The sequence below is a fragment of the Myotis daubentonii genome, chromosome 1 (genome assembly GCF_963259705.1).
Source record: "Myotis daubentonii chromosome 1, mMyoDau2.1, whole genome shotgun sequence".
Taxonomy (NCBI): domain Eukaryota; kingdom Metazoa; phylum Chordata; class Mammalia; order Chiroptera; family Vespertilionidae; genus Myotis; species Myotis daubentonii.
In genome coordinates this window covers 7,228,922-7,255,877 of record NC_081840.1, presented here as the reverse complement: position 1 = coordinate 7,255,877, position 26,956 = coordinate 7,228,922, and the positions used below count along the sequence as shown (strand labels likewise).

The following is a 26,956-nucleotide window of genomic DNA, read 5'->3' as shown; positions in this document are numbered from 1 at the left end:
GGGAGCCCATCTGGAGACCACTGAGATGATCCAAGTGAGAGACGATGCTTCCTTAAACTGAGGAGGTGAAGGCGGAGGTAGAGGTGATCAGGTTCCGGATATAAATATATATATTAAGGAGGTGTTTTTTTTTAATGTATTTTATTGATTTCAGAGAGGAAGGAAGAGGGAGAGGCAGAAACATCGATGAGAGAGAATCATTGATCAGCTGCCTCCTGCACGCCCCCTACTGGGAATTGAGCCCACAACCTGGGCATGTGTCCTTGACCGGAATTGAACCTGGGACGCTTGATTCTGCAGGCCGACGCTCTATCCACTGAGCCAAACAGGCTAGGGCATGGTTCTGGATATATTTTAAGGCAGACCCAACAGGCTTTACTGAAGAATTGGAAGTAGACTAGGAAAAAGAAAGAGCTCACAAGTAACTCCAAAATATTTAGCCCAAGGAACTTTCTACAATGATCTAATAGGTTCATTAAAACAAAACAGCCGAAACCGGTTTGGCTCAGTGGATAGAGCGTCGCCTTGCGGACTGAAAGGTCCCAGGTTCGATTCCGGTCAAGGGCATGTACCTGGGTTGCGGGCACATCCCCAGTGGGAGATGTGCAGGAGGCGGCTGATCGATGTTTCTCTCTCATCGATGTTTCTAACTCTCTATCTCTCTCCCTTCCTCTCTGTAAAAAATCAATAAAATATATTAAAAAAAAAATCACACCTTCATGTAAAGCTCAACTACTCTAAAATAGGTTATGAACACCATCAGCAAAAGCAATGCTTATTTAGATACTAAATTAGGAAGCTGCAGAAGACCTTAAAGTTGAAAAAGAACACATACCTGGGTTTATTCTCTAAATACTCATGGGCATCTACATGGTACCAGACATAATATTAGAGACTGGGAACTTAAATTATTTTAAAATACATAACTAAGCACCAAAAAAGGTATGACAGAAAAAAAACACTAAAACACAAACAGCTGTGGGAGATGAGAATTTTTTTTCCTTACTTGAAGTTTCCAGAGTTTCTATCATAAACATACCCTTAACTTTTAACTTTAATTGGTGGAGGAGGAGCGGGGGGATTATTCCCTTTCACTGCCACCAGTGAAAGAAAAACTCGTACACACCAAACTTATTAGTGATTTGAATGATTACAAGACTTTCCTTCTAAGACAACCGATTTCTTAGCTTTCTTCCATGCACCTCCCTGTTGCCAGTGCTAAGGTAAGATGTATGTGTGGTAGATATGTATGGGGAAGGGGAGAAGAGAGGAGTAAGGTACAGATGAATGGGGTTCACATACAGCTTTTGTTCTTTAAGTACGTTATCTCAAGACAGAGATGAGAAAGATCAGAGATTGATTCTTTGAAATATTTAATCAAATACCAAGTATATTCAAGACAATATGCTTATCATAGTAATCTAACCACATCAATAAACAAGTGACAAAGTCACTTACACATTTATCCATTCATTCAAATATTTATAGAATGCCTATAATACATTAAAGGCGCTGAGTGAGACAAGGATAAAACCAGCTCTCCTGTGTTTGCAATCTAGTTTAGGGGGTGGGGAGAAAAGGGACATTAAACTTCAAATTCAAAAAAAACTTCAAATTCAAATTATTTTATTATTGTCATGACATGTGCTAGAGAGATGACCTGGTAGAAGCTAACAGGAGATGTGACCTAGCCTAGGGGTCAGGATAAGAGGCTTGGACAAAAATGACATGAACTAAGATTTAAAGAAGTAGGAATTAAACAGGTGAAGGGATAGGGAGTGGAAGTACTAGGTGTACCAGTTAATAATGGCAGATTTTGTAATCAAAGAAAACATGATAATTTCAAGAGAAACATCAAAAGTGCTTTACTCAAAGTAATGTCCATCGCTAGCTACACATTTCCCCCATCTTTCAGGTAATTTGTGGATACCGCCCCAATAGAACTTTTCTTGTTTTGAGGCAAACAATTCAGAGACTCAATTTTCCACTTCTTCATATGTTTTGAAGTGCTGCTCAGAAAGTGCATGTGCCATCAATCGGAACAAGTGGTAATCTGAAGGAGCAAGGTCTGGCAAATACAGCGGGTGGGTTAATACTTCCCAGGCAAGATCTTTTAACGTGTCTTTAACTGGTTTTGAAGTGTGTGATGGTGCGTTATCATGAAGCAAAATTACTTTGCCGAGTCTTCTGCCCCATTCTGGTTGTTTCACGATCAAAGCATGGTTCAAATTGATTATTTGTTGTCTGTAGCGATTAGTATTAATGGTGTCACCTGGTTTTAGAAGCTCATAATACACCACACCTTCCTGATCCCACCAAATGCAGAGCACTGTCTTCTTTCCAATGTGATTTGGCCTTGCAGTCAATGTTGATGGTTGACCTGGATCAACCCATGATTTTGTGCATTTGGGATTCTCAAAATAAATCCACTTTTCATCGCTAGTCACAATTGGATGCAAAAAAGACTTTCTTTAGTGCCAATGAATAACATTTTACTGATGACTTTTCGGTTTTCCATTTGTCTTTCGTTCAGTTGATGTGGCACCCATTTTCCTTTCTTTAAAATCTTTCCCATTGCTTGTAAACGATCGGAAATTGTTTGCTGAGCAATGTTTAATTTTGAGTTTGACACGTATCTTCTTCCAATAATGCCTGTAATTATTGGTCCTTAAACTTTTTCAGTTGACCTGGACGTTCCTTGTCTTTCGCATCAAAATCATCACTTTTAAAGCATTTAAACCAGTGTTCACAAGTATCTTGAGATGGAGCATGTTCACCATAAGCTTCCCGAAGTATACGATAACTTTTTTTTCAAAATAAAGTAATGAATTAAAACTTCCCGCAAATGCTTTTTTGGCACGAAATTCAACATTTTTAAGTGAGAAAAAAATCTATGATGTTAACACCTTCAGCAAATTTGACATATGAAGTTTTGAAGCTTGCTGTCAATACAACAAAATAGCATACATATCAAATTGCATATATATCAACATGTGTAACTCCATCTATTGAAAAACATCTGCATTATTAACTAGTACACCTAGTACATTCCAGGCAAAGGAAACAGCACAAAAGAAAAATCGGTGGCAAAGGAGAAACCAAGATGGCAGCATAGGTAAACACTGGAAATTACTGCCTCCCACAACAACTTCAAAAATACAACTAAAAGACAAAACGGACATCATCCAGAACTACAGGAAGGCTGGCTGAGTGGAAATTCTACAACTAGAAGGAAAGAGAAAAGCACACTGAGACTCAGAGGAGGTGCGGAAGTAAAGTGCAGAGGTACGGAGGCGCACACGGCAAGGGCTGGCAACTGAGAAAGCAGTTGTCTTTTTCAATCGGGAGGAAGTTACAAGCCCCCGACTGCTCTGAACTCCAGTTCCAGGAAGTCTCTGGGGATCCAGACTCATACAGGGAGAAACTGGACTGCCTGGCAGTGGGCAGAACTCAAGGATGGCTTTCTCTCAGAGGTGTTTGCAGCGATTACCGGGACACTGAGACGCGGGGCCTCTTAGGGCAGGGCTGAGGATCAGCCATAGCTGTTTGCTCCGCCCTGTTGATTCCCTGAGACCCCGCCCCACCCCAGCTGCGGCAGAGGCTTCTGCATGTGAATGCCCTGGCCCTTTGCAATCTGAAAATTACCTAATATACTGCAGCTGGGCCAGACAGACCCAGAACTTCCAAGAGAAGGCCTAAGGCATTGCTTCACAGCTGGGCCTCATCTGGGCACCTCCAAAACCCAAACAAAGAAGGGGAATCTTCAGATCTCTTCATAGCTCCTGCTGGGTAGCCTCAGGAAGAGGCTAAATTAGCACCTCCTTACATCCAAGAGCCAGTGTACCCAGTGGTCAGAGTGGGGCCATCCAGATTACAACTCCTCAGATCCATAAGGGACACACTCAGGGGGCAGACTCAGTGAGCACCAAAGCCCCACTGAAGTAAGTCTTGCCCCAGAGGGGTGTCTCCAGCACAGAAGTTCTCCCACCATAGACACAGCTGATTCTCACAGCCAATGGGCCTGGAGGTCAATTCTTCCCAGTGATACCTACAACAATCAAGGCTTAACTACAACAAGACTGTTCACAAAGCCCACAAAGGGGTGCACCAAGAAGGTCCACCTCAGGTAACTGGGGAGGCTGAGCCACTGGGCCCTATAGGACACCTAGCACACAAAGCCACTCTACCAACACAGGGAAGCATAAAAATGCAGAGACAAAGAAACAGGTCACAAATGACAGAAATGGAGGAAAACAAACTACTGGATATAGAGTTCAAAACCACGCTTTAAGGTTTTTCGAGAATTTTCTAGAACCCGCCGATAAATTTAGCAAGGCCCTGGAGGATATGAAAAAAGACCAACTAGAAATTAAGCATACACTGACTGAAATAAAGAATAATATACAGAGATCCAACAGGAGGTAAGTGGATCCCAAGAATCAAGTCAAAGATTTGAAATACGAAGAAGCAAAAAATACCCAACCAGAAAAGCAAAATGGAGAAAGAATCCAAAAATACGAAGATAGTGTAAGGAGCCTCTGGGACAACTTCAAGCGAACCAACATCCGAATTATAGGGGTGCCAGAAGAAGAGAGAGAGCAAGATATTGAAAACCTATTTGAAGAAAGAATGACAGAAAACTTCCCTTACCTGGTGAAAGAAATAGACTTACAAGTCCAGGAAGCGCAGAGAACCCCAAACAAAAGGAATCCAAAGAGGACCACACCAAGACACATCATAATTAAAATGCCAAGAACAAAAAAGACAAAGAGAGAATCTTAAAAGCAGCAAGAGAAAGACAGTCAGTTACTTACAAGGGAGTACCCATACGACTGTCAGCTGATTTCTCAACAGAAACTTTGCAAGCCAGAAGGGAGTGGCAAGAAATATTCAAAGTGATGAATACCAAGAACCTACAACCAAGATTACTTTATCCAGCAAAGCTATCATTCAGAATTGAAGGTCAGATAAAGAGCTTCACAGATAAGAAAAAGCTAAAGGAGTTCATCACCACCAAACCAGCATTATATGAAATGCTGAAAGGTATTCTTTAAGAAGAGGAAGAAGAAAAAGGTAAAGGTAAAAATTAAGAACAGCAAATACATATCTATCAACAAGTGAATCTAAAAATCAAGTGAATAAAAAATCTGATGAACAGAGTAAACTGGTGAATATAATAGAACCAGGGGCATGGAAAGGGAGTGGACTAACAATTCTTGGGGGGAAAGGGTGTGGGGGTGCAGGAAGAGACTGGACAAAAATCGTACACCTATGGATAAGGACAGTGGGAGGGGTAAGGGCAGAGGGTGGGGTGGGAACTGGGTGGAGGAGAGCTATGGGGGGGAAAAAGAGGAACAACTGTAATAATCTGAACAATAAAGATTTAATTAAAAAAAAGAAGGGTAAGGTTTGTTAGAAGAACTAAAAGGAAGAACTAAAAGGAAGCCAATGAGAAAGATACAGTAAAGGGGAAAGAGGATAATAAGGTAATTAGTGCCAGCTCATGCAGGGCCTAGTTGTCCATGTTAATATTTTTGTTTTTAATACTAAACACAACAAGAACCACTGAAAGATGTTAAGCCTGGGAGTGACAACCAGATTCCCATTTTTAAAGATCACTCTGGCCACTACATAGAGAATAAATTAGAGGGCAGCAAAAGCAAAGCGGACCAGTCAGAAGGCTGTGTGGTGTCCAGGCAACATGATGAGAACAGTGAATACAAAAGTAGATGTATTCAATATCTACTTTGGAGGAATTTCTGATGGAGTGAAAGTAGGTAGAGGAGGGAGGGAAAAAGAGCGTGTCAAGAATAACAATGAAATAGAAAACATTTAAGAGGACCAGAAAGACACATTGAAAACAAAATTGCATAAATACGTTGAAATAAGGGATAGAAAAACATTCCATGCAAATGATAACAAAAATAAGCTGATTTTCCAATCTTCAAAGTAAAATTTTGGGCAAAAGAAGAGATAATGAAAAAATACAGTATACCAACATGAAGAACAATCTACAAAGAGTAACGATTCTGAATTTAATATAAAGCAAAAAGTGACAAAGAGAAATGGACAAGTCCAGAATCAGTGAGTACTGAACAGACGTACGCAGAACTGATAGATAAAGCAGCCACAAAAGCTGTAAGACTATGGACAATGTGAAGAGCATTCAAAACTTGATCAAACACACATACACAGATGTCACCTGAGCCTGGGTGCATACATTCTTTTAAAAATACATGGAACATTTCACCCAGCCAGTGTGGCGCATTGGTTGAGGGTCGACCTCTAAACCAGGAGGTCTCGGTTTCTGGCTCAGTTGCCAGTGGGGGGCATGCAGGAGCCAGCCAATCGATGATTGTCTCTCATTATTGATGTTTCTATCTCCCTCTCCCTTCCTCTCTGAAGAAATCAATAAAAATACATTTTAAAAAAAACATTCTATGATCATATAATGCAAATACATTAATCAAGAACAAAATTAAACAACATAAATAGAAACTAAAAAAAAAAAAATGCCTGCTTAGAAAAAGAAAAACAAACAAACAAAAAAACCTGGTTAGAGATTCAAGGGAATAAAAATGTAAGTAAAATATTTAGATTTTAGTGACAATGATATTACAACATATCTAACAGGGAGACTGTTAAAGCAATATTTAGAGGGACTTCTACAGCCTGGAGCACATCATTAAAAAGAAAGGCTGAAACCTGTTTTCCATTCAGAGAGCTAGAAAAGGAACAAAGGAAATCTAAAAAAAAAAAAGAAAGAAAAGAAAAGAAATAAAGGCCCTGACCAGATAGTTCAGTTAGTTAGAGTATGGTCAGGGTTGTAGATTCAATCCCTGCTCAGGACATATACAAGAATCAACCAATGAATGTATAAATGGAACAAGTCAATATTTCTCACTCTCTCTCAAGTCAATGTTAGAAAAAGAAAAGAAATAAAGATAACAAATATGAACAAAACAAAACAAAAAGATAGTAGTTGACTCTCTGAAACAAAATTTCAATTGACAAACTCTAGCAAGTTTGTTAAAAAAAAAACTATGAATGAGGGACTGAAACTCAAGCTGACGACTGAGCCCGGCATCTGAGAGCAGCAGCAACCTGAGTGTTCCAGTGACTTCGGAGCAGGTCCCAGCTCTGCATAGGACAGTCATGGTTCCAACCAAGTGATGCCCATTACCTATGATCCCAGACAGATGGTCCAGAAAATAAAAGCCAGCAGAAGCAGAAGAAACTGGCCAAAGTCACTATCAAGAAGATGGTAACAGAACTTTACTAGAGCACATGTATTATCAGTTTTAATTGCCTTAATAATGGATTCCTGTTCTCAAAGAAATACCCACTGGATTAGTTTATTGCAATAATATCTTTCTCTCTCTCTCTTTTTTTGGGGGGGATGGGGTGGGGGGGTCATAAACAGTTTAGGAACAAAAGATACAGATACAGTAGAGATTTATAATAGGAGTGACAAATGGAAACAGGGCTGTTTTAAGGAAATCCAGAAAAGACTAGGGAGAGAAAAAGAACTGGCAAAGGCAGAAGTAGTGAATTGCCAGAAAGATGTGGACCAGATCCCCGGCCAGTGTGGTATAGTGGTTGAGCATCGACCTATGAACCATGAGGTCAAGGTTCGATTCCCGGTCAGGGCCCATACCCGGGTTGTAGGCTTGATCCCCAGTGTGGGGTGTGCAGGAGGTAGCTGATCAGTGATTCTCTCACATCATTGAAGTTTCTATCTCTCCCTTCCTCTTCCTTCCTCTCTGAAATCAATAAAAATATATTTAAAAAAAATAAAGATGTGGACAACAAAAGGTAAAAGTTGAGATTGTCACAACAAGGAATGTTTCAATAAAGAGAAGAGTATCAGCGGTGTCAAGGAAGTTGGGCTGCACAGTGGCCAACGGATTTGGCAGCATGAAGCTGAGCAGCCAGTACCCTGGAGAAATAGAGCGGTGGTAGCCAAGGTCACACTGAGCAGAAGGACAACTGTTTCTATCTGAATTAGCAATTCTGGAGCCGAAGCCACTTCAGCTGATGATAAGACCCGGAGTATTGCCACAGGAGAGAGCCAGAGGTGGACTAGAAGAGACCACGGACAAAAGCCAGGTGCTTGACGGGCTGTATGGTGGACATGAAACTATGCAGGAAGACAGCAGAACTCCAGTGGAAAGAAAGGCTGTGAGGCAGATACCAGAGTCTTCAATGAGCAGAGAAGGCCAGAAGTCAGTATACAGTCACGAGGAAGGAAGAAAAGCAGCATGAGTCTATGGGTAGAGGCTCCAAAGGACGCCAGGGGAGTGGCAATGGATCTGGGCTTGGTCCAAGGCTGCACTTGCACTTCGGTGGCAGGACTCTGTGAAGCTTTTCCAGTTCAACCTGTACCCCACTCCCTGAGCTCAATGGGAAATCCAACTGCCACATCAGGGAAAGCCCTGAGCATAACACCCCCCATTTATTAATTAGCCGAGCTAATAATGCCCTTAGTTTTGCTAGCTAAGCGTACACCTATTCCAAAATCCAGAGAGGGGAAAAGAGCACTGTAAGGTGTGCAATTCCTATATTTAGTGGGAAGAAGGGACACTTTTTTCCCAGGACATCAGGATAAGGATGAACATAGCTTCCAAACAATGCCAGCACCAGGCGATCAAAACACTATACACAGCGTCCTCCTGGGACAGCCCACAATTCTAAATAGCACAAGACCTGAGGCTGTGAAGAATGTCTCAGAGCCTCTCGAGCAATGCAAAAGGCACTGGCAAGGCTATCTGAGAGCTTTGATAACTAACACTGACCATATGTGGCCTATGACAGGGATTTTAAAGATTAAATTACTCAAGTAAGTGCTTAGAGGACTCTAATCTCAACCGATTCATTCATGTAGAATCAAATACAATGTGCTGCCTACTATGCACAGGCACCACAATAGGCATGGATGAATAAGATGGTTTCCACTCTCAAGATTCACAGGGTATGCCTAGCCGGTTTGGCTCAATGGATAGAGTGTTGACCTGCAGACTGAAGGGTCCTGTGTTCGATTCCAGTCAAGGACACATGCCTGGTTTGCAGGCTCAATCCTCAGTTTAGGAGGCAGCCAATCAATGATTCTCTCTCATCATTGATGTTTTTATCTCTCTCGCCCTCTCTGAAATCAATAAAAATATATTTTAAAAAAGATTCACATGGTAATGGGGAAGACAGAGTCAAACAAAAAATTCCAAAACTGAAGAGTTGGAAAGGCACTGATAATAGTCAAACAGCAAGAGCAAAGAAAAGAGGTTTACAAATGCAGCCTAGGCCAGGCTCAACTTGCCAACTCGAATGCACTCTATTTCCCTTCTTTACTGCTGCATCTCACCATGAGCTCCCCTTAATGAAAGAACTGTGTCTATTACGTCTGAGTCCCCGGTACATAACCTAGTGTGCGACCCTCAGTGTAGTCTGCAACTCTTGGTTTCCTACCCAGTGTCTATCTATAGCAGCGGCTCATCCTGTGGGTCGCGACCCCTTTGGGGGTCGAACGACCCTTTCACAGGGGTCGCCTAAGACCATCAGAAAACACATATATAATTACATATTGTTTTTGTGATTAGTCACTATGCTTTAATTATGTTCAATTTGTAACAATGAAATTGGGGGTCACCACAACATGAGGAACTGTATTAAAGGGTCGCGACATCAGGAAGGTTGAGAACCACTGATCTATAGATTTATTCTCCTGTCTGGTATCTACTCACTGCTCCAGAGAGGGCTCCAGACCAATCAGGGTACTAGATAATCTAATCCCAATTGCTAAAGGTTCGGGTTCGTCAAACAGTGCACCATAGCATTTCCTTGGCCACAGGAATGGGCGGGTAATCCAATCTGGGCAATACATCAAAGGAGGTTTGCTGGGGGCTTCTGTGTAACAATCCTTCTTATTCTTCTGAGAAAGTGACCAGAAACACTGTTCACTCTCATCCTAGATAATGGCTTTCATTCTGTTCCATGCCTACCACCATTCTGCCAACAAACAGTGGAAAACAAAACCAAGCAAATCTCAGCAAACAGAGCTGGAATCCCAATCAAACCACGCCTGAAGCCCACAATACCTCTGGAACTTTCAATGACATAAGCCAATGCATACCCCTTAAAGTGTAAACCAGTTTGAGTTGGGTTTCCTGTTATATGCAAACCAAAACATCCCTAACATAATATATTCGAGGTATGCTAAACCATGAAGAGCACTAGTGAATCACTCTGTCCACCAGCTTTTTCACGGCACATGCTAATGTTCATCTCTTGCTTCCAAAAAAAGTCCGTTAAACCTAATTCTCAAATATTAAAATGTAAATCTTTTCTGTTACTTAGACTCTGGAGAATATCAAGTGGTTAACACCTAAATAATAAAACTATGGGTCAAAATTATCTATAAATCTATATATATAAAAGCCTAAGCGACCGTCCAACCGTTCGACTGGTAGCTATGATGCACACTGACGACCAGGGGGTAGAGGCTCAACGCACCAGCATGGGAACATGGAACAGACTGATGAATCTCAGAGGGAAGTGGGGGAGGGGAGGGCAGGAAGAGATTAACCAAAGATCTTATATGCATACTAGAGGCCTGGTGCATGGTTCTGTGCACCGGTGGGGTCCCTCGGCCTGGCCTGCGGGGATCAGGCCAAAACCAGTAGTCCGACATCCCCCAAGGGGTCCCGGATTGTGAGAGGGTGCAGGCCAGGCCGAGCAACCCCACCAGCCGGGCCTCTAGTTTTATAAAAGGAAACTTGTAAATTTAACTACAAAAAATAAGAAAATTCTTGGTGGCAAAAAACATATATACTTACACACACACACCCCTAAGCACAGTTACAAGACAGAAGACAAACTGGGAAGAAAAAATCTGTAATTCATATCTCAAAGAGCTAATCTCCCTAATACATAAAGAGCTCCTTTTTAAAAATCAGGATATCACCAAGACCGGTTTGGCTCAGTGGATAGAGCGTCGGCCTGCGGACTGAAAGGTCCCAGGTTCGATTCTGGTCAAGGGCATGTACCTTGGTTGCGGGCACACCCCCAGTGGGAGATGTGCAGGAGGCAGCTGGTCGATGTTTCTCTCTCATCGATATTTCTGACTCTCTAGCTCTCTCCCTTCCTCTCTGTAAAAAATCAATAAAAATATATTAAAAAAAAAACTTATATATAAAAAAATAAAATAAAAAAAAATTAAAATCAGGATATCAAACAATCCAACAGGAAAATGGGCAAGGGATATAAAAGAGAGTTCACATAAGAAGAAATACATTTCACTCTTAATATATAGAAAGATGCTCAATCTCTTGTTGTAAGGGAAAAACAAGCAAAAACTACACTAATTTCTCACCCATCAGATCAAATGCAAAAGTCTGACAACACACTGTTGGTGAGGCTGTGGTGACACAGGTGCACTGTCCACATATCCACTAGCACAGCCCCTCTCCATGGAGAGCAATGTGATGATGTCTATCAAAATACACATGGCCTAGCAGTACCCTCTAGCCCAGCAGCACCCCCACCTCCTCTAGAAATGCATCCTATAGCTATCCCTGCCTCTGTGCACATGACTACACATGCAAAGTTACTTACTGTAGCACCATTTGTATTTAAAAAACTAACAATTAAGAGTCATCTGGTTAAATAACATGACACATCCATAGTATGGATTATAAAGCAAGTGTGTAGAAGCTCCCCACTTACTAATATGGAAATATCTCCAATCTATAGCAAGCCGAAAAAAATAAGGTGCAAAATACCTTTCACAGTATGCTCCTTCAGTGCCTTCTACTGTGTTACAATTATCAGAACAAAAACACAAGCTCCTTACAGACCTGAAATCACCTTCAAGTTATCCACAATAGACAGCAATACCTTAAACACAACTTGATGAACGTACATAACTCCAATGTACATAACTTGATGAATGAGGTGTTTTTTTAAAAAAACAAGACAAACCTTATCTATTATTGAAAACAGATGCCAAATGTTTACAGGATAAGGTAATTTGTCACTGACAGTCTCAGACCACTTAAAATGTTCTAAAAGCTAAAACTGAAAATGTCTACCAATTAAAGTTATTTCCATTTTTGATGTCCACTCCTAAATAACCAAACAGGACCACATTTCATATCTCTGCACAAACTAACCTCATTAAATATAAATAAAACCAGTGTGGCTTAGTTAGTTGTGCATCATCCTGTACACCAAAAGATTTCAGGTTCAATCCCAAGTTGGAGTTTGTATGGGAGGCACCTGAGAGATGTTTCTCTCCCACATCAATGTTTCTCTCTCTCTCTCAAGTCAATAAAAACATATTATCCCGGCTGGCATGCTCAGTGGTTGAGCATTGACCTATGAACCAGGAAGTCACGGTTCAATTCCCAGACAGGGCACATGCCGGGGTTGCGGGTTCAATCCCAGCATGGGGCATGCAGGAGGCAGCCCATCAATGATTCTCTCTCATCACTAATGTTTCCATCTCTCTCTCTCCTTCTCACTTCCTCTCTGAAATCAATAAAAATATATATTTAAAAATATAGTAAATATAAATATGTAAATAAGATACCAAATACCAGACTACAAAAATCTCCACATTTATTTTTAAAACAAGATTCTTTAGGTATTTGGCCAAACTAGTCAGTGGCAAAATCCACTAACTATGTTTTGATTCTTGCTCAAGTTTTCTACCAGAGCACAATAAACATTAGATGAACTCAATGATAACAACAACATAGGTGACAAGTTTTTTGAGGGTGGAGACTCTGTCTACACCCAGCATCTAGAACAGTAATTCATATCTGGTAAGCATGCCCCATAAATATTGGCTTAAGGAATGGCATTTATGACTATCTCATGGATTTCACTGACATATTTGGGAGGTCCTTGCCATTGCCGATATCCACCCATGGAGTCTTTCAAAATCTCATCATCATTCTGTTTCAAGGTCAAGAAAACCGAGGTACATGAGTTTCTCAAACCTGCTGTAAGTGATCAATTAAGATGCTTTCCCCTCAGTATATGAGATTCTACAAATAACTAAATCTTTACTACTTCAAAAGTCATTGAGTAGCCCTTAATGGAAAAAAATTCTACATTTCCATTCAATTCCACATGTGCCCTACTAAGTACAAAATGTCTCCAAGTAAATTTGCTATAAGAAGTTCTAGACTTCTAAGCCTCTTTCAAACTATGAATGGTGAGCACAGAAAATAAAAATTACAAATGGGGAGAAAAGTGTGAAGAACATGACTTCTCTGGAGCAATCCCGTGTCTAAAACTAGTCAAGGGAGGGGAGGGGGGCTCTAAAAGGCATCCAGTTCACCCTCCGCCACAAAGCATTAATTCCTCAGTCACCAACAGGTGGTCCTGCAGTCTTTGCCAAAGAGAATATTTTCCATACCGAATGATAATTCTCTCCCAACTCAATCCATCACCATCCTGGATAAACTCTGGCTCTAAAAATATTTTAACTGTTCCTAATGGACTCTTCAGACCCTCGCTCCATCTCAGCATGGTGAAGACAAAGCTTTTTCCAGCATAAAGACCTAGAACAGTGATGGCGAACCTATGACACGCGTGTCAGAGGTGACACTCGAACTCATTTTTTTTGGTTGATTTTTCTTTATTAAATGGCATTTAAATATATAAAATAAATATCAAAAATATAAGTCTTTGTTTTACTATGGTTGCAAATATCAAAAAATGTCTATATGTGACACGGCACCAGAGTTAAGTTAGGGTTTTTCAAAATGCTGACACGCCGAGCTCAAAAGGTTCGCCATCACTGACCTAGAGTCACAATGTGTTCAACTTGCCTTCACTATACTCCACACTTCCCAATTCCCATTCAAGAAGTAGGCAATGAATCCATGAAGATATCTTCCCAATAGAAAAATGAATTTATTTTCATTTAAAAATGACTGCCCTGGCCAGGTAACTCAGTTGGTTAGAGCTAGCCCTAGGTTCCGGGTTTGATCCCAGGTCAGGGCACATATAAGAAGCTACTAATGAATGCATAAATAAATGGAATAATTAATCAATCTCTCAAATCAATAAATATTTTAAAGTGTGAACAAATTATTGAGCATAGAATCATACAAGATTTAAGAGTTGAAAAGGCCTTGCAAGTCATGTAATTCTGTGTCCTATCTATTGTAAAAATTGTTTCAATAACATCTCTGAGCAGCACATTTGTGACCTGGAATCTAAGATGGGGAGTGGGGAGAAAGGCTCTTTGACTTGAATGCCAAGTAATTCTGAGTATGTATCGCTTTAAAGAGGTGTTTGTTAGTACATAGATCTGGTAGGTAACATTGTTTGACAGAAGTAGATCAAAAGTAATCTGTGCCATTACTTCACCATCACTTGCAACACAATTCCCAGTTGTAAGAAAGCTAATTTGTAACCTATTAACAATAATTTCCAATGCCTTTAAAAAGATATGAGCTACTAAAAATACCTATTATTTTTGGGCTCAAAATTGAATAGGTTTTTCAGCTTTTAAAGATCTTTTTAAAGTATGACATAGATGGACATGGACGTTTTATTGTCATTTACTCAACAAGTACAAACAGTAAGGGCCTATTCTATGCTGGTCACTCTGCAGGGCCCTAGGAGGACAGAGAAGGCAGAAAAGACAAGTTTATGGAAAACACAAGTTATCGCCCAAAGAATTACAAATTTTAAAAAGTGCTATAAAGGCAAAGTACAAGATGCTCTGAGAACACGTAATAGGGAAAACAACTGATCTAGCCTGCGACTGGAAGGATTTGCAGGGGGAGTGATGCTTCCTTCGGCTGGGAACTAAATGGTGGCCATTCACATTTATGTAAAAACAGATCTCCATAAAATGAAAGGGTTGGTCCAATAAGCCCAACTACCTTTGGCATCTGCATCCTAAAACAACCTTTAAAAAAAAAAAATGAAAACAAAGTATGCTATAAAAAGGCTTGAAAGCTAGTAGTTGAAAGTTCTTTGGGAGAGGGACACAGGCTTACCCATCCTTGGGTACCCGACATCACCTAGTACAGCGGTTCTCAACCTGTGGGTCGCGACCCCTTTGGCGGTCGAACGACCCTTTCACAGGGGTCGCCTAAGACCATCCTGCATATCAGATATTTACATTACAATTCATAACAGTAGCAACATTACAGTTATGAAGTCGCAACGAAAATAATTTTATGGTTGGGTCACATGAGGAACTGTAAAGGGCCAGAAGGCTGAGAACCACTGACCTAGTGTAATTATTATGTTAGTCACTCAAATCTTTGTTGAAATTATTAGTATCAGTATTAAACCAATGTTTAAATTACCTTTAGTTAAGCAACATAAATTCATAAAACTACATCTCCTCACACAAGGAACCCCATTTCAAACCACTTCGATTGTGAGATGATGCTTTCATCTACCTCAGAGGATTGCTTTCAAGATTCAATGAGATAATAGGCGTCAAAATGCTGGGGTAAATTCTGAAATGCTCAGAGTATATGGCATCCTTGTGACTAAAAAGCTTGATCAGTCTCTTCTCATTAGGACAGTGTTTTAGATTCAGCTATTTCCTTTTCCTTACCATGAGAAAGCCCTAACAGAGGTCTGCACGTGCTCTAGCCTTGGTTTTCTCTGAGGGGGTGAGGCTGCACAACCTCTGAGGTCCTTTCTAGCTCTAGAACCTGACCTGTCAATGTTTTAAAAGGGCCAAAATTACAGCCCTCAGCTTAGATGTTGGACTACCTCCTCATCCACTCCCTTCCCCACGACTCCATACTTCCTTTCAGGAAGTTTTTTAAAGAGTCCTATTTTTAGTTATTTTATAAGCAGATTTAAGTTGAATGTATTCATCTAAATCAGAACTTCTGAATGATCTGAAAAATTGTTGTGAAACTTTATACGCCCCTAAGAAAAAAAATTTTTTTAAATAGTCAAAGATCAACGGAAGGACTTGTATGCATGCATATAAGCATAAACAATGGACATAAGACACTGGGGGGTAGGGGAGGCCAGGGGATTGTCAAGGGCTGAGAGAAAAAAAAAAGGACACATATGTAATATCCTTTGTAATACTTTAAGCAATAAAACAATAAAAAAAAGTTAAAAAAAAATAGTCAAAATCACCAACTGTCAAAAACAGATTTACAACTCCTAACCCCAGAAAGTAAATTTTGGCCCCTGCCAGTGTGGCTGGCTCAGTGGTTGATTGTGACTTATGAACCAGGAGGTTATTGTTCGGGTTCCATCTCCAGTAGGAGGTGTGCAGGAGGCAGCCAATTAATGATTCTCTCATCGTTAATGTTTCTATCTCTCCCTCTTCCTTCCTCTATGAAATCAATAAAAAAAATATTTTTAAAAAAGTAAATTTTGGTTTCTGATTAAGGAACACTATCTGCCTTATTTTAAAATCAGAAAACAGTCACAAAAACAATCACTTATACTCAAAAATAATAAATGCAAACTCATTCATGAAAAAATTTTTTTAATTATAATGGCTAGACAAGAGTTGAAATGTCTACCAAATACAGTGGGGCCTTGACTTACGAGTTTAATTCGTTCCGTGATGGAGCTCGTAACTCAAATTACTCGTATGTCAAATCTTAAAGTGAAAAAAAAAAATCTTAAAGTGAACGAGTGAGACACGTGATGCTGTGATGTTGTGGCGTTCACTGTGATGTTCGCTGTGTCAACTAGCGGTGGGGTATCTGAAGCTGGCTCGTAACCCGAATTTTAGCTCGCAACTCAAAGCAAAAAATCGGCAGAGAGACGGCTTGTATCTCGAAAAACTCGTTAGTCAGGACACTCGTAAGTCAAGGCCCCACTGTCATGTAAATGTATTACAAGATATTACCACATGAAAATGAAATTTTACAAAAAAATTAAAGTGCCCAAATAAATTATGGCGCTAAAGGCAAATTTACATGTTCAAGATTTTGTCTGATTTAAAATAATGTTTTGGTGTAGTTTTGAAAAGCTCTCCTAGTTTTACCCTTCATTAAATAGTATCCCACTAAGAGAGAACGCTGTTTCCATACTTCCAGGCAAGAGATCTGTTTTTACGATGCAAACAGGGGCTACCTGATCCAGATAAGGTTTCCCACTAGAATGCTTCAGAAATAATATATGTTCAAAGAAAACTTTAACAAAACAAAAAAAGGTAACACCCTTTTTTACACTAGTAATTGCTAGAAAACTGAGTTTTTAAGCACTTGCTTATTTTTATATAAGTGTTAACTTAAAATTCTAAACTTAGCTCCAGAGAAAAGGCTGACTTGTTCAGTCCTCTCAATGTCAAGAGAGCAGCTCTCTGTTTGACAGTTACTCTTACTGCTTATTTTAACTCTATTTTACATCTACTGGGTGTTTCCGGGCTTTAACGTTCATTCCAGTCATGATACTATAAGTTAAATGTGTGGATTACACCATTCTCTTTTTAAAGGGGTGCAGACGGAGAAGTAAAATAACTCGTCCAAGGTCAGTGCCAAAGCTGGGATTAGGACTAAAACTTCTGTTCCTAGACTACCAATGACTTCACACTCTCCCAATTCCAAGAGAGAAAAAATACAGTCAAGCGGCTTATTGTCAGCCACTTGTCACCGCATATCTCAAACACAGTGGTACACTTATAAAGTCTCAACCAAAAAAAGATTCACCTTGAACAAGTAAGACAACTTGCTCCATTTAGATACAGTACTGTCATCCCTGCTGTTCTGGATGCGTTAAATCTCAGAGTCCATCCACTCTTCAATATGCACCATTCACTTGCACACTAACCGCACATGGGTAAGTTAACCGGCCACCGCCTCTCCCCACGCCCGGGCGCGGTGGGTGCGCTCATTTCCTCCAGCCAAAGACACCTACCTCTAAAGCAGTTCTCCACGAGGACCGGGTTACCTTGCTAATGAAAGAAAAGCTCCTACACTAAGTTGCTTCTTTTAAAGAGGTATTTTTAAAGGATGATGACACGCTTCGCGGAATGACGGTGAAGTCGCCCGCCAAGAATGGTTCCTGTCAAGTCGCTTCTAAGGCACGGCCGGCCCTCCCCGGGTGGGACACAGCCTGACTCGCTGGGCGAGGCTGATTCGGGCACGCTCTCCCCGAACCCTTGCGGACCAGCCCGGCTCGCTGCAAACGTCACCTGGACCTCGCCCTGGGCTCGCTGGCCACCCCACGCGACCAGGCACAAGCGGACCCCCTGCAGCATCCTCTCCTCCGAGGAAGACTCCGCCGGCGGAGACCGTGACAGCCGCCCTCCCTCGGGGGCTCTGCAGGGAGCGAGTGTTGACACCAGAAGGAGAGGCTCCGAGGAAGTGTCAGTGCGGCGGCAGGTGAAGCAGCCCGTCGCGCCGGGCGGGTCCCTTCGGACCCGGGACTCCGGTCCTCCGCTCCCGGCCCCAGCCGCCCGTTCTCTCACCCGGAGCGAGACTCGAGCGCTGCCGGGAGGCGAGGCCGTCTCAGCCAGCAGACGGCCACCCCACCTCTTCCGGGGACTCCGCAGGCCCGCTCCCGGGCCGTGTCAGAGCCTGGCGGCGCCGGCCGGACCCTGCCCGACGGGAGGCAGCGGCCCCGGGGCCGCCCGGACGGGACCCTGCACCCCGGGCCCGGCCACCGCCCCCACCCTGCTCTCCAGAACCCCCCGTCCTCAGGAGCACCCCAGTGGAGTTGCCGGCCCACTCAAAAGTAAGCGCGACGGTCACCCTGGCCCCCGCGGTCACCGCCCTGCTCCCGGCATCTGCCCACGCCGCCGGCGGCCCCGGTGACGCCCGGGTCGGTACCTTGCGGACCCCCTTGTAGATATAGAAGTAGAGCTCCCGGCCCACATTGAAGCAGAGGCGGTCACCGTTGCCAGACTGATCGTTGAGGTTTACGAAGGAGACGCGGACAGGGTTGGATCCCTGCGAGTTGAAGGGCACACGGTTGGGCCGGCTGTACTCCGAGTTCGGCAGCAGCTTGTACAGACCTTCCCGGGTGGTGAATTGGGTCTTAATCTCGTTCATCTCCTTCCCTCCTCCCTCCGTCGCCATCTTGGAAAGCAGCGTTCATCCTGCCCTAAGTGCCCGGATCACGCCCACCGCGCAGGCGCCGTCCGGGCCTCGCGCGCTCCCCCCGCCCCTTCCTCCTGGCCCCGCCCACCCGCGAGCCGGCCCCGGCGGAGGCAGGCCGAGGGGCAGGGGCGGGCTTGTTTACGGCCCGACTGCGCAGGCGTGCTCACCTGGCGCGCTCCGCGCCGCGGGGGCCGCAGGCTCCGCCCCTGGGCGCGGCCTGGGGCGGCCCCTGTGCGGCGCAGGTGAGGCCGGCTCCGCCCGCATCCTCCGCCCCGACAGGTTCGGAGACTCCGACGGTAACGGGGCTGCTGTGGGCAGCGCGGAGGTGAGCTCCGGGCGGCTGGGACCCGAGACACCCCGGGACCCGGAGGCGCTGAGGAAGAGAGCTGTCTCGGCTGCCGCCCCCTTCTGCCGCGAGGGGAGCCGGAGCCCCAATGTTGTGCCTCGGGAGGGGCGGGGGGCGGTCCTCCTCCCTTGGGACCTGCCCTCCGGCCACCCTCCCCCCCTCCCCTGCGACCGTCAGGACCCCCTCTGCACCTCCGGGCACCCGAGGACCCGAGCTTTGCGCATCGCCATCCTGTTTAGACGGATGGAGGGAGAATGGTGTATATATACACCCAGCACGTGAGCTTGCAAGTCAGACACCTGAATACCTGTTATGGGTGAGCGGTGGCTGATTTTAAGAAAAGTAGGTTGTGTCGGCACTTGTGTTAAGGGTGTCTTCACCAGGTTTTTAGAGAAAAGCGGGGAGGGGACGGGAATCAGAGACTCCGTAGGATTCACTTGTCTTCCTCGGTTATTAATAGCCCTTTGCTTAGCGTCTTAGGCGGTTGATTTTTTTTTTAAAGAGGCTCAAGTGGAAGCTGGGAAATAGTTTCCCAGGCATAGTTTTGTGCATATACTGTGCTGCGTCTAGATATGTAAGGGCAGGCACACGTGTTGAAGGCGAAACAGTCAGCATTTTCTACCCGGGCCCTGAGCATGTTGCGCTAGAATAAGAACGTTTCTGAGGTGACAGAAGCATTCTGGCAGAATTCCGGGAGGGGCGGAAACGTTTGGTACAGAAAGAATGAACGACTCCTTTAAGTTCACATTGCAGCTGGAGGGCCACAAAAGAAGCGGCGGGAAGTGAGTTCTAAAGTGAGAGGAGTCTAAATCATAAACATCTTGTGTATCACAAAGCAAGTAGATGCCAGTGGAAACTGTGCCAATGATGTAATAATGCATTTGACACTAACATCTTGTATCTTTTGTTGGCAAAAAAAACCACAACAACACTAACATTCTGCTTAATTAATAGGTCCTTAAAGTACTTTAAAATTTTCTTGTTATATTGTTTTGATGTTATCTGCGTTTACCTAAAAGTCTAATAAATATCAGAAGTCTTTTAAAATACCAGGATGTCTTCTGTGGTCACCATGGATGTATCCCAATTTTCTGTAACTGTTATTTTACATTAAAAATATCCTATATATTGCCCTGACCAGTTTGGCTCAGTGGATAGAGCGTCGGTCTGTGGACTGAAAGGTCCCAGGTTCAATTCCAGTCAAGGGCATGTACCTTGGTTGTGGGCACATCCCCAGTGGGGAGTGTGCAGGAGGCAGCTGATCGTTGTTTCCCTCTCATCGATGTTTCTAACTCTCTATCCCTCTCCCTTCCTCTCTGTAAAAAATCAATAACATATATATATTTTTTTAAAATCCTATATAATAAAAGGCTAATATGCAAATTGTCCCCTTGACTGGAAGTTCTACAAGGGGGCGGAGCTGGCTGGCCAACTGCCCACAGTCCCTCCCCCCAGCCGGCCAACCTCCCGTGGTCCTTCCCCCTGGCCGGCCAGTCCTGATCGGAACTGGGCAAGACAGCCCCGATCGCCAGCCAGGCCAAGGGACCTCACCCGTGAATGAATTCATGCACCGGGCCTCTAGTATATTTATAATGGTCACCTTGAGGGATAGTGACATCCTGAATCATCTATAATAATAAAAGCATAATATGATAATTAGACCAGATGTCCTTCTGGAGAAGTCAGGGCTGTGAGGAAAGCCCGGATGCCTGCTGGTGGCCTGAGGGAAGCCTGGGTCCTGGGTGCCAGAGGAAAGCTGGTGCCGACAGCCGGGGGAAGGAGGCCTACTCTTGCACGAATTTCATGCATCGGGCCTCTAGTCTAAAAATAATTCAGTTGTGTTCCTGTTATCAAGTGGGATAAAAGCATAATAATACTTTTTGGGGAAAAAACTCAGCAAGCAAAAATTAAAACAAAAATGTTTTGTTAGCCCTCAACCACAGCTTTCAATTACCCATAATACCTGTATGCCTCAAGCATTCTATTAGGGTTTTATTCTGTATGAATTTACCATATTTTATTGTGATCACTATTATAATAGGCTGTTCACTTTGTCCCATCCAATGCCTTTGAATAATCTCTATTCTTAGTTTTTCTCCCCACACACTTAAGGATGCAGTAAATAATACCTGAACATATATAACTGGGCCTGACCTGAAATTCATTTCTGATTTTCAGTTTCATACTGGAATTTCTTATTGGATTTGTGCCTCCAATTCATCAGTTTCTAAACCTTAGCAGGTCCCTTTCCTTTTCTTCAAACTTGAATTATTATGTAATTAGAGGCCCAGTGCACAAATTCATACATGGGTGGGGTTGGGCCAGCATCGGGGAGGGGCCACAGGCAGTTGGCCAGCCAGCCCCACCCCTGATCGGGGTGTTGGGCGCCGATCAGGGCCCAGATCAGGCTGGTTGGCTGCCACAGTGCGTGTTATAGCTACCGGTCGTTCCAGTCATTCTGGTCGTTCCGCCATTCCGGTCACTGGGCTTTTACATATATAGATAGCTTTATGAATGATTTCCTTAATTTCACTTTTTCTCTCAACTTTGCTCCTATAAACAACTTCCAAATTAATTTCCTTAAAACATTACTTTAGATATTGCATTATTGCCCAGAAACTTTCAATGACTTACAACAGTCATATTATTTAAGTCATGCACCCAGTAATTCTCAGCCTGTTGTTACATATTGCAGAAAGCCTGCATTCCAGTCAGACTGTTCTGCATCACCCTTAGTTCTTTCTCTTGCTAGAAAAGAACCTTCTTTCCTCTGCTTTCCCCTTCATAGCCTGTTCTCAGGCCTAGGCTAAGTCCCATCCTCACCAAGCCTTTCCCAAGCCCCTGGTGATAAAACCATATTTGAAACCAAGCATTCCCTATTCAGGATACATGACTGGCTTCAGGAAGTGTTTGAGCTCTTTGTAATTGTATTCAAAATGTTGTGTACATCTTTATTATGTTATTGGAGTCTGTAGCCTTCATCAGATTTTCAAAGAGGTGTGACCACCCCCCTCCCCAATTTAAAAATTACCTCTCTAAACTTCTGTGGCACTTTGCCAAAACTTCATTTTTCTTTTCCTTTTTAAATATATTTTTATTGACTTCAGAGAGGAAGGGAGAGGGAGAGAGAGATAGAAACATCAATGATGAGAGAGTATCATTGATCACCTCCTGTGAATTGAGCCCGCAACCCAAGCATGTACCCTTGACTGGAATCGAACCTTGACCTTTCAGTCCGCAGTCCAATGCTCTATCCACTGAGCCAAACCAGCTAGGGCTAAGCTTTCATTTTTCATGTATAGTATCCTAAACCATTATCTTCTTTTGGTATTTATTAGAATATGCTAATTGTCTTCTATTGGTATTTATCTTTTAGTATGTACAGTACATGCTGCCTTTCAACCAGGTTGTATGCACACTCAAGGATATGAGGGGCCTCATTCAAATTATTTTTTTTAATGTTTTTATTGATTTCAGAGAGAGAAAGGGAGAGGAAGAGAGAGAGAGAAACATCAATGAGAGAGAATCATGGATAGGCTCCCTCTTGCATGTCCCCTATTGGGGATTGAGCCTACAACCTGGGCATGTGCCCTGACCAGGAATCCAACTGTGACTTCCTGGTTCATAGGTCGACACCCAACCATTGAGTCACACCAGCCAGACTCATTAAGATTCTTTTTTTTTTTTTTTTTTTCAGTTCATCAGCAGCCTAGCCAGATTCTAGCCAGGTTCTCTAGCCAGGTTCGGTCTTTAAAGATTCTTTATATCCTCAAATATTTGAGTGCTCAGGTGTGCCACTTGGTTCTAGCCTTTGGGAGGCATCAGTAAACAAAAATCCCTCACTTGTGGAGTTTATATTCTTGCAAGGAGAAGACAGAGGATAAACAATAAACACAAATAAATAAACCAAATAGTGATTGTGCTAGGAAAAGAAGTAGAGCAGGATAAGAGGGTTGGGAATGTGCTGGGTAGGTTACAGTTTAAAATATGATGATCAAGATAAGTCTCATTGAGAAGGTGACATTTCAGCAAAGACTTGAAAGAGGTGAGGGCGTGAGCCATGGCCTATCAGGGGAAAGTGCCAAGCATGCAGAGGAAAAAGCCACGGCAGAGCCCGCAGGGCACAAGTGTATTTATGTAACCGGACAATCAATAGGTCCGTGCCGCCTGTCGCTACTTGAGCCAATTAAGCAGAGACAGGGTTGAGTCACATATAAGCGTTTATTCCAATACTGCCATCAGCATGGGAGAGCAGCAGGTCAGCCACAAAACATCTGCTCTGCAGGCCCCCATAACCCAGCTGCTTATATAGGGTAGGACAAGGATTACATGGGGAAGTAGGGATTACAGGCATAGGGAAGTAGGAAGCTGGATTGGTACTCCATTGTTTGTGCAACAAAGTTGTCGGTCTTTCCATAATAATAGGCAGTTCTTGAATGAAAATGGACTGCATTCCAAGGTTGACTCCCAGGTCCCGGGGTGGGGCGTACAACTCCCAGCCAGGTTAGAATTTCCTTTCTTTAACCCGAACAAGGCAATCACAGTTAACAGAGCATAATTATATTTCCCATAAACACAGCTAGTTCCCAATATTCTACTTTTGCTCTTAACACAAAATAGAACACAAGTCAGTCTGCCAGAGTGGCTAGAGCAGAGTGGGCAGGGAAGCCACTGCAGGCTTTAAAATCCATTTGCTGATTTGAAGGTAGACTGTGGGAAGCGAGAGTGGAAGGTCCCATTGGGAGGCTAGTGTAGTAATCCAGGCCAAAGGAAGTGGAGGCTTGGACGAGGGGTGGTCGCAGTCCAGACTGAGAGAGGTTAGTATCCTAGATGTATTCTGGAGGTAAAGCCAATGGGACTTCCCAGCAGATTAGATATGATTTATGGGAGAAATGGAGGAGTCAAGAATAAATCCAGACCTAGCCGGTTTGGCTCAGTGGATAGAGCGTTGGCCTGCGGACTGAAGGGTCCCACGTTCATTCCGGCCAAGGGCACATGCCTGGGTTGCAGGCTCAATCCCCAGTAGGGGACCTGCTGGAGGCAGCCAATCAATGATTCTCATCATTGATGTTTCTCTCTCTCTCCCCTTCTCCCTTTCTCTCTGAAATCAATAAAGAAATATATTTTAAAAAGAAAAAAGATGCCGAAACCGGTTTGGCTCGGTGGATAGAGCGTCAGCCTGCGGACTGAGGGGTCCCAGGTTCGATTCCGGTCAAGGGCATGTACCTGGGTTGTGGGCACATCCCCAGTGGGGGATGTGCAGGAGGCAGCTGATCGATGTTTCTCTCTCATCGATGTTTCTAACTCTCTATCTCTCTCCCTTCCTCTCTGTAAAAAATCAATAAAATATATTAAAATAAATAAATAAAATAAAAAGAAAAAAGAATAAATCCAGAGTAGGTACAACAGCTGGAGAGTGGAGGTGTCATTAACTTAGATGAGAAGCCTGGGAAGGAGCAGGTTTTGAAAGGAAGATCGGGAGTTCATCTTTTAACATGAGTCGGGGAGGTGGCTGTTAGGCACTTAGAGGAAACATCCAGGAGACCGTGACTAATCAAGGGCTACCTTAGACCCAGCTGCCAACATTCAGTCATGAGCTAAGAAATGGATTTAAAGCCTGGGTACCATCCCAAGGGAGTGAGCATGAGCAGTGGGACAATCCAGGAGGTTGGGGACTAAAGCATACCATTTTTTTTTTTATTTTTTTTTCAATGTAATGTAGAGTATTCACTTTAGGTCAAACTTATTGTTTTTCAGATTCAGAGAATAATCCATTAGAAAAGCATGTTTACCTGTTTGTTTTTAAATTTGAGGAGAACACATGTTTGACACAGTGACCTTCTAAAGAGAAATAGACATAGATGGGTATCTTTAGGAACCACATTTGAAATCTTTACTGACTCACTATATAAAGTAACCAACCTCAGATTTATCTTGTTGGATGAGCTTATTCTATTACATTACTAGAGGCCTGGTGCATGAAAATTCATGCACTGGATGGGGGGGGGGGGGGACCCTCAACCTGGCCTACTCCCTCTCACAGCCCAGGAGGCCTCAGGGGATGTCCCCCAGGGAGCAGGCCTAAGCCGGAGTCTGGCCTCCCTCTGCAGGAGGCAACCGGACCTATCAGGGGAAGGCGCCGCCCCCATCACCCCGCTGCTGGCCCTCCTCTGCCCTCACAGTCACCGCAGCTTTTGTCTGAAGGACAGACGTCCTGTCTATCCGGTCTAATTAGCATATTACCCTTTTATTGGTATCAGTGGTTCTCAACCTTCCTAATGCCGTGACCCTTTAATACAGTTCCTCATGTTGTGGTGACCCCCAACCATAAAATTATTTTCGTTGTTACTTCATAACTAATTTTGCTACTGTTATGAATTGTAATGTAAATATCTGACATGCAGGATGTATTTTTAGGGGTCGCGACCCAGAGGTTGAGAACCGCTGGATAGATGATTCAGTACTTCTTTATAAGACCATTATGGGACTTGAAAACAAACTTGGAAAACATCCCATAACATAGTGTCCTTAAATACCACTTCTACTTCTGCCTCAGATCTGCAGAATGGTAAGTCTGACACACCATTGGGATTGCTAAATTGTGATTTATTTATTTTTAATCCTCATCTGAGTGTATGTTTTTCATTTATTCTAGGGAAAGAGGGAGAGAGAGTAACATCTATCGGTTGCCTCCTGTACACACCCTTGACAGGGGATCTAGCCTGCAACCTGGGTATGTGCCATGACTAGGAATCAAACCCACATCCCTTAGGTGCACAGGACAATGTTCAACCAACTGTGCCACATCGGCTAAATTATATGTTTTTAGATACAAATTGATCATGTACAAAGCATCTTATTTCTTTTTTAAAAAAAATATTTTTTGTTGATTTCAGAGAGAGGAAAGAAGAGAGAGAAACATTAATGATGAGAGAGAAACATTGATCAGCTGCATGCCCCCTACGGGGAATCGAGTGCACAACCCGGGTATATCCTGACCAGGAATCCAACTGTGACTTCCTGGTTCATAGGTCAATGCTCAACCACTGAACCACACTGGCTGGGCAGCATCTTAGTCCTTTTTAAGTAATCATCAAGTGGATGCAGCACTTAATATTTCACACATATCTTGAAATATAAGTGCTTCTTAAAGATCTCTTAAGGTATTCAAATACAGCACATTTTGTGAGAGCCCACTAGGTAGGCATGAATGCTAAGTGCTTATTACCTGCTCTTACTTCATGAACAACCTTATAAATAGGAACCATTATCTTTTTTAGATATGAGAAAACTTAGTGTCAGAAAAATTAAAATGACTTGTCTAAGTTACTGTCTAGTGCAGGGGTGGGGAGCCTTTTGTCCTGCCAGGGGCCATTTTGGATATTTATAACATCACATGTGGCCCATACAAAATTATCAACTTAAAAATTAGTATTTGGTGAAGCATTTAATTAACTCACCTCTAATGCCTTGGCAGGGCCAGACCCAATGACTTTTTGGGCCTTATATGGCTCATGGGCCAGATGTTCCCCACCCCTGATCTAGAGCTAGATATTAGCAG

At 43.1% G+C, this 26,956-nt stretch overlaps 1 protein-coding gene across 19 annotated transcripts in view; it reads right to left on the bottom strand.

Moving 5' to 3' along the window:
- The window catches only part of WDR20 (WD repeat domain 20), a 58,487-nt gene extending 39,402 nt beyond the window's left edge, over positions 1–19,085 (bottom strand). For 7 of the 19 annotated variants that reach the window (XR_009451807.1, XR_009451806.1, XM_059686925.1 and 4 more), the window contains exon 1: positions 18,780–19,083. Coding sequence is in view for 12 of the 19 variants with exons in the window: in XM_059686925.1 (XP_059542908.1) it covers positions 18,780–19,028 (249 nt within the window). In the remaining 7 variants the exon portion in view is untranslated. Of the gene's footprint in view, positions 1–17,657; positions 17,844–17,865; positions 18,003–18,779 lie in introns of those variants that run through there. The other 12 variants (XM_059686809.1, XM_059686816.1, XM_059686826.1 and 9 more) reach the window with 8 other exon arrangements.
- Positions 19,086–26,956: the final 7,871 nt, after the last annotated feature.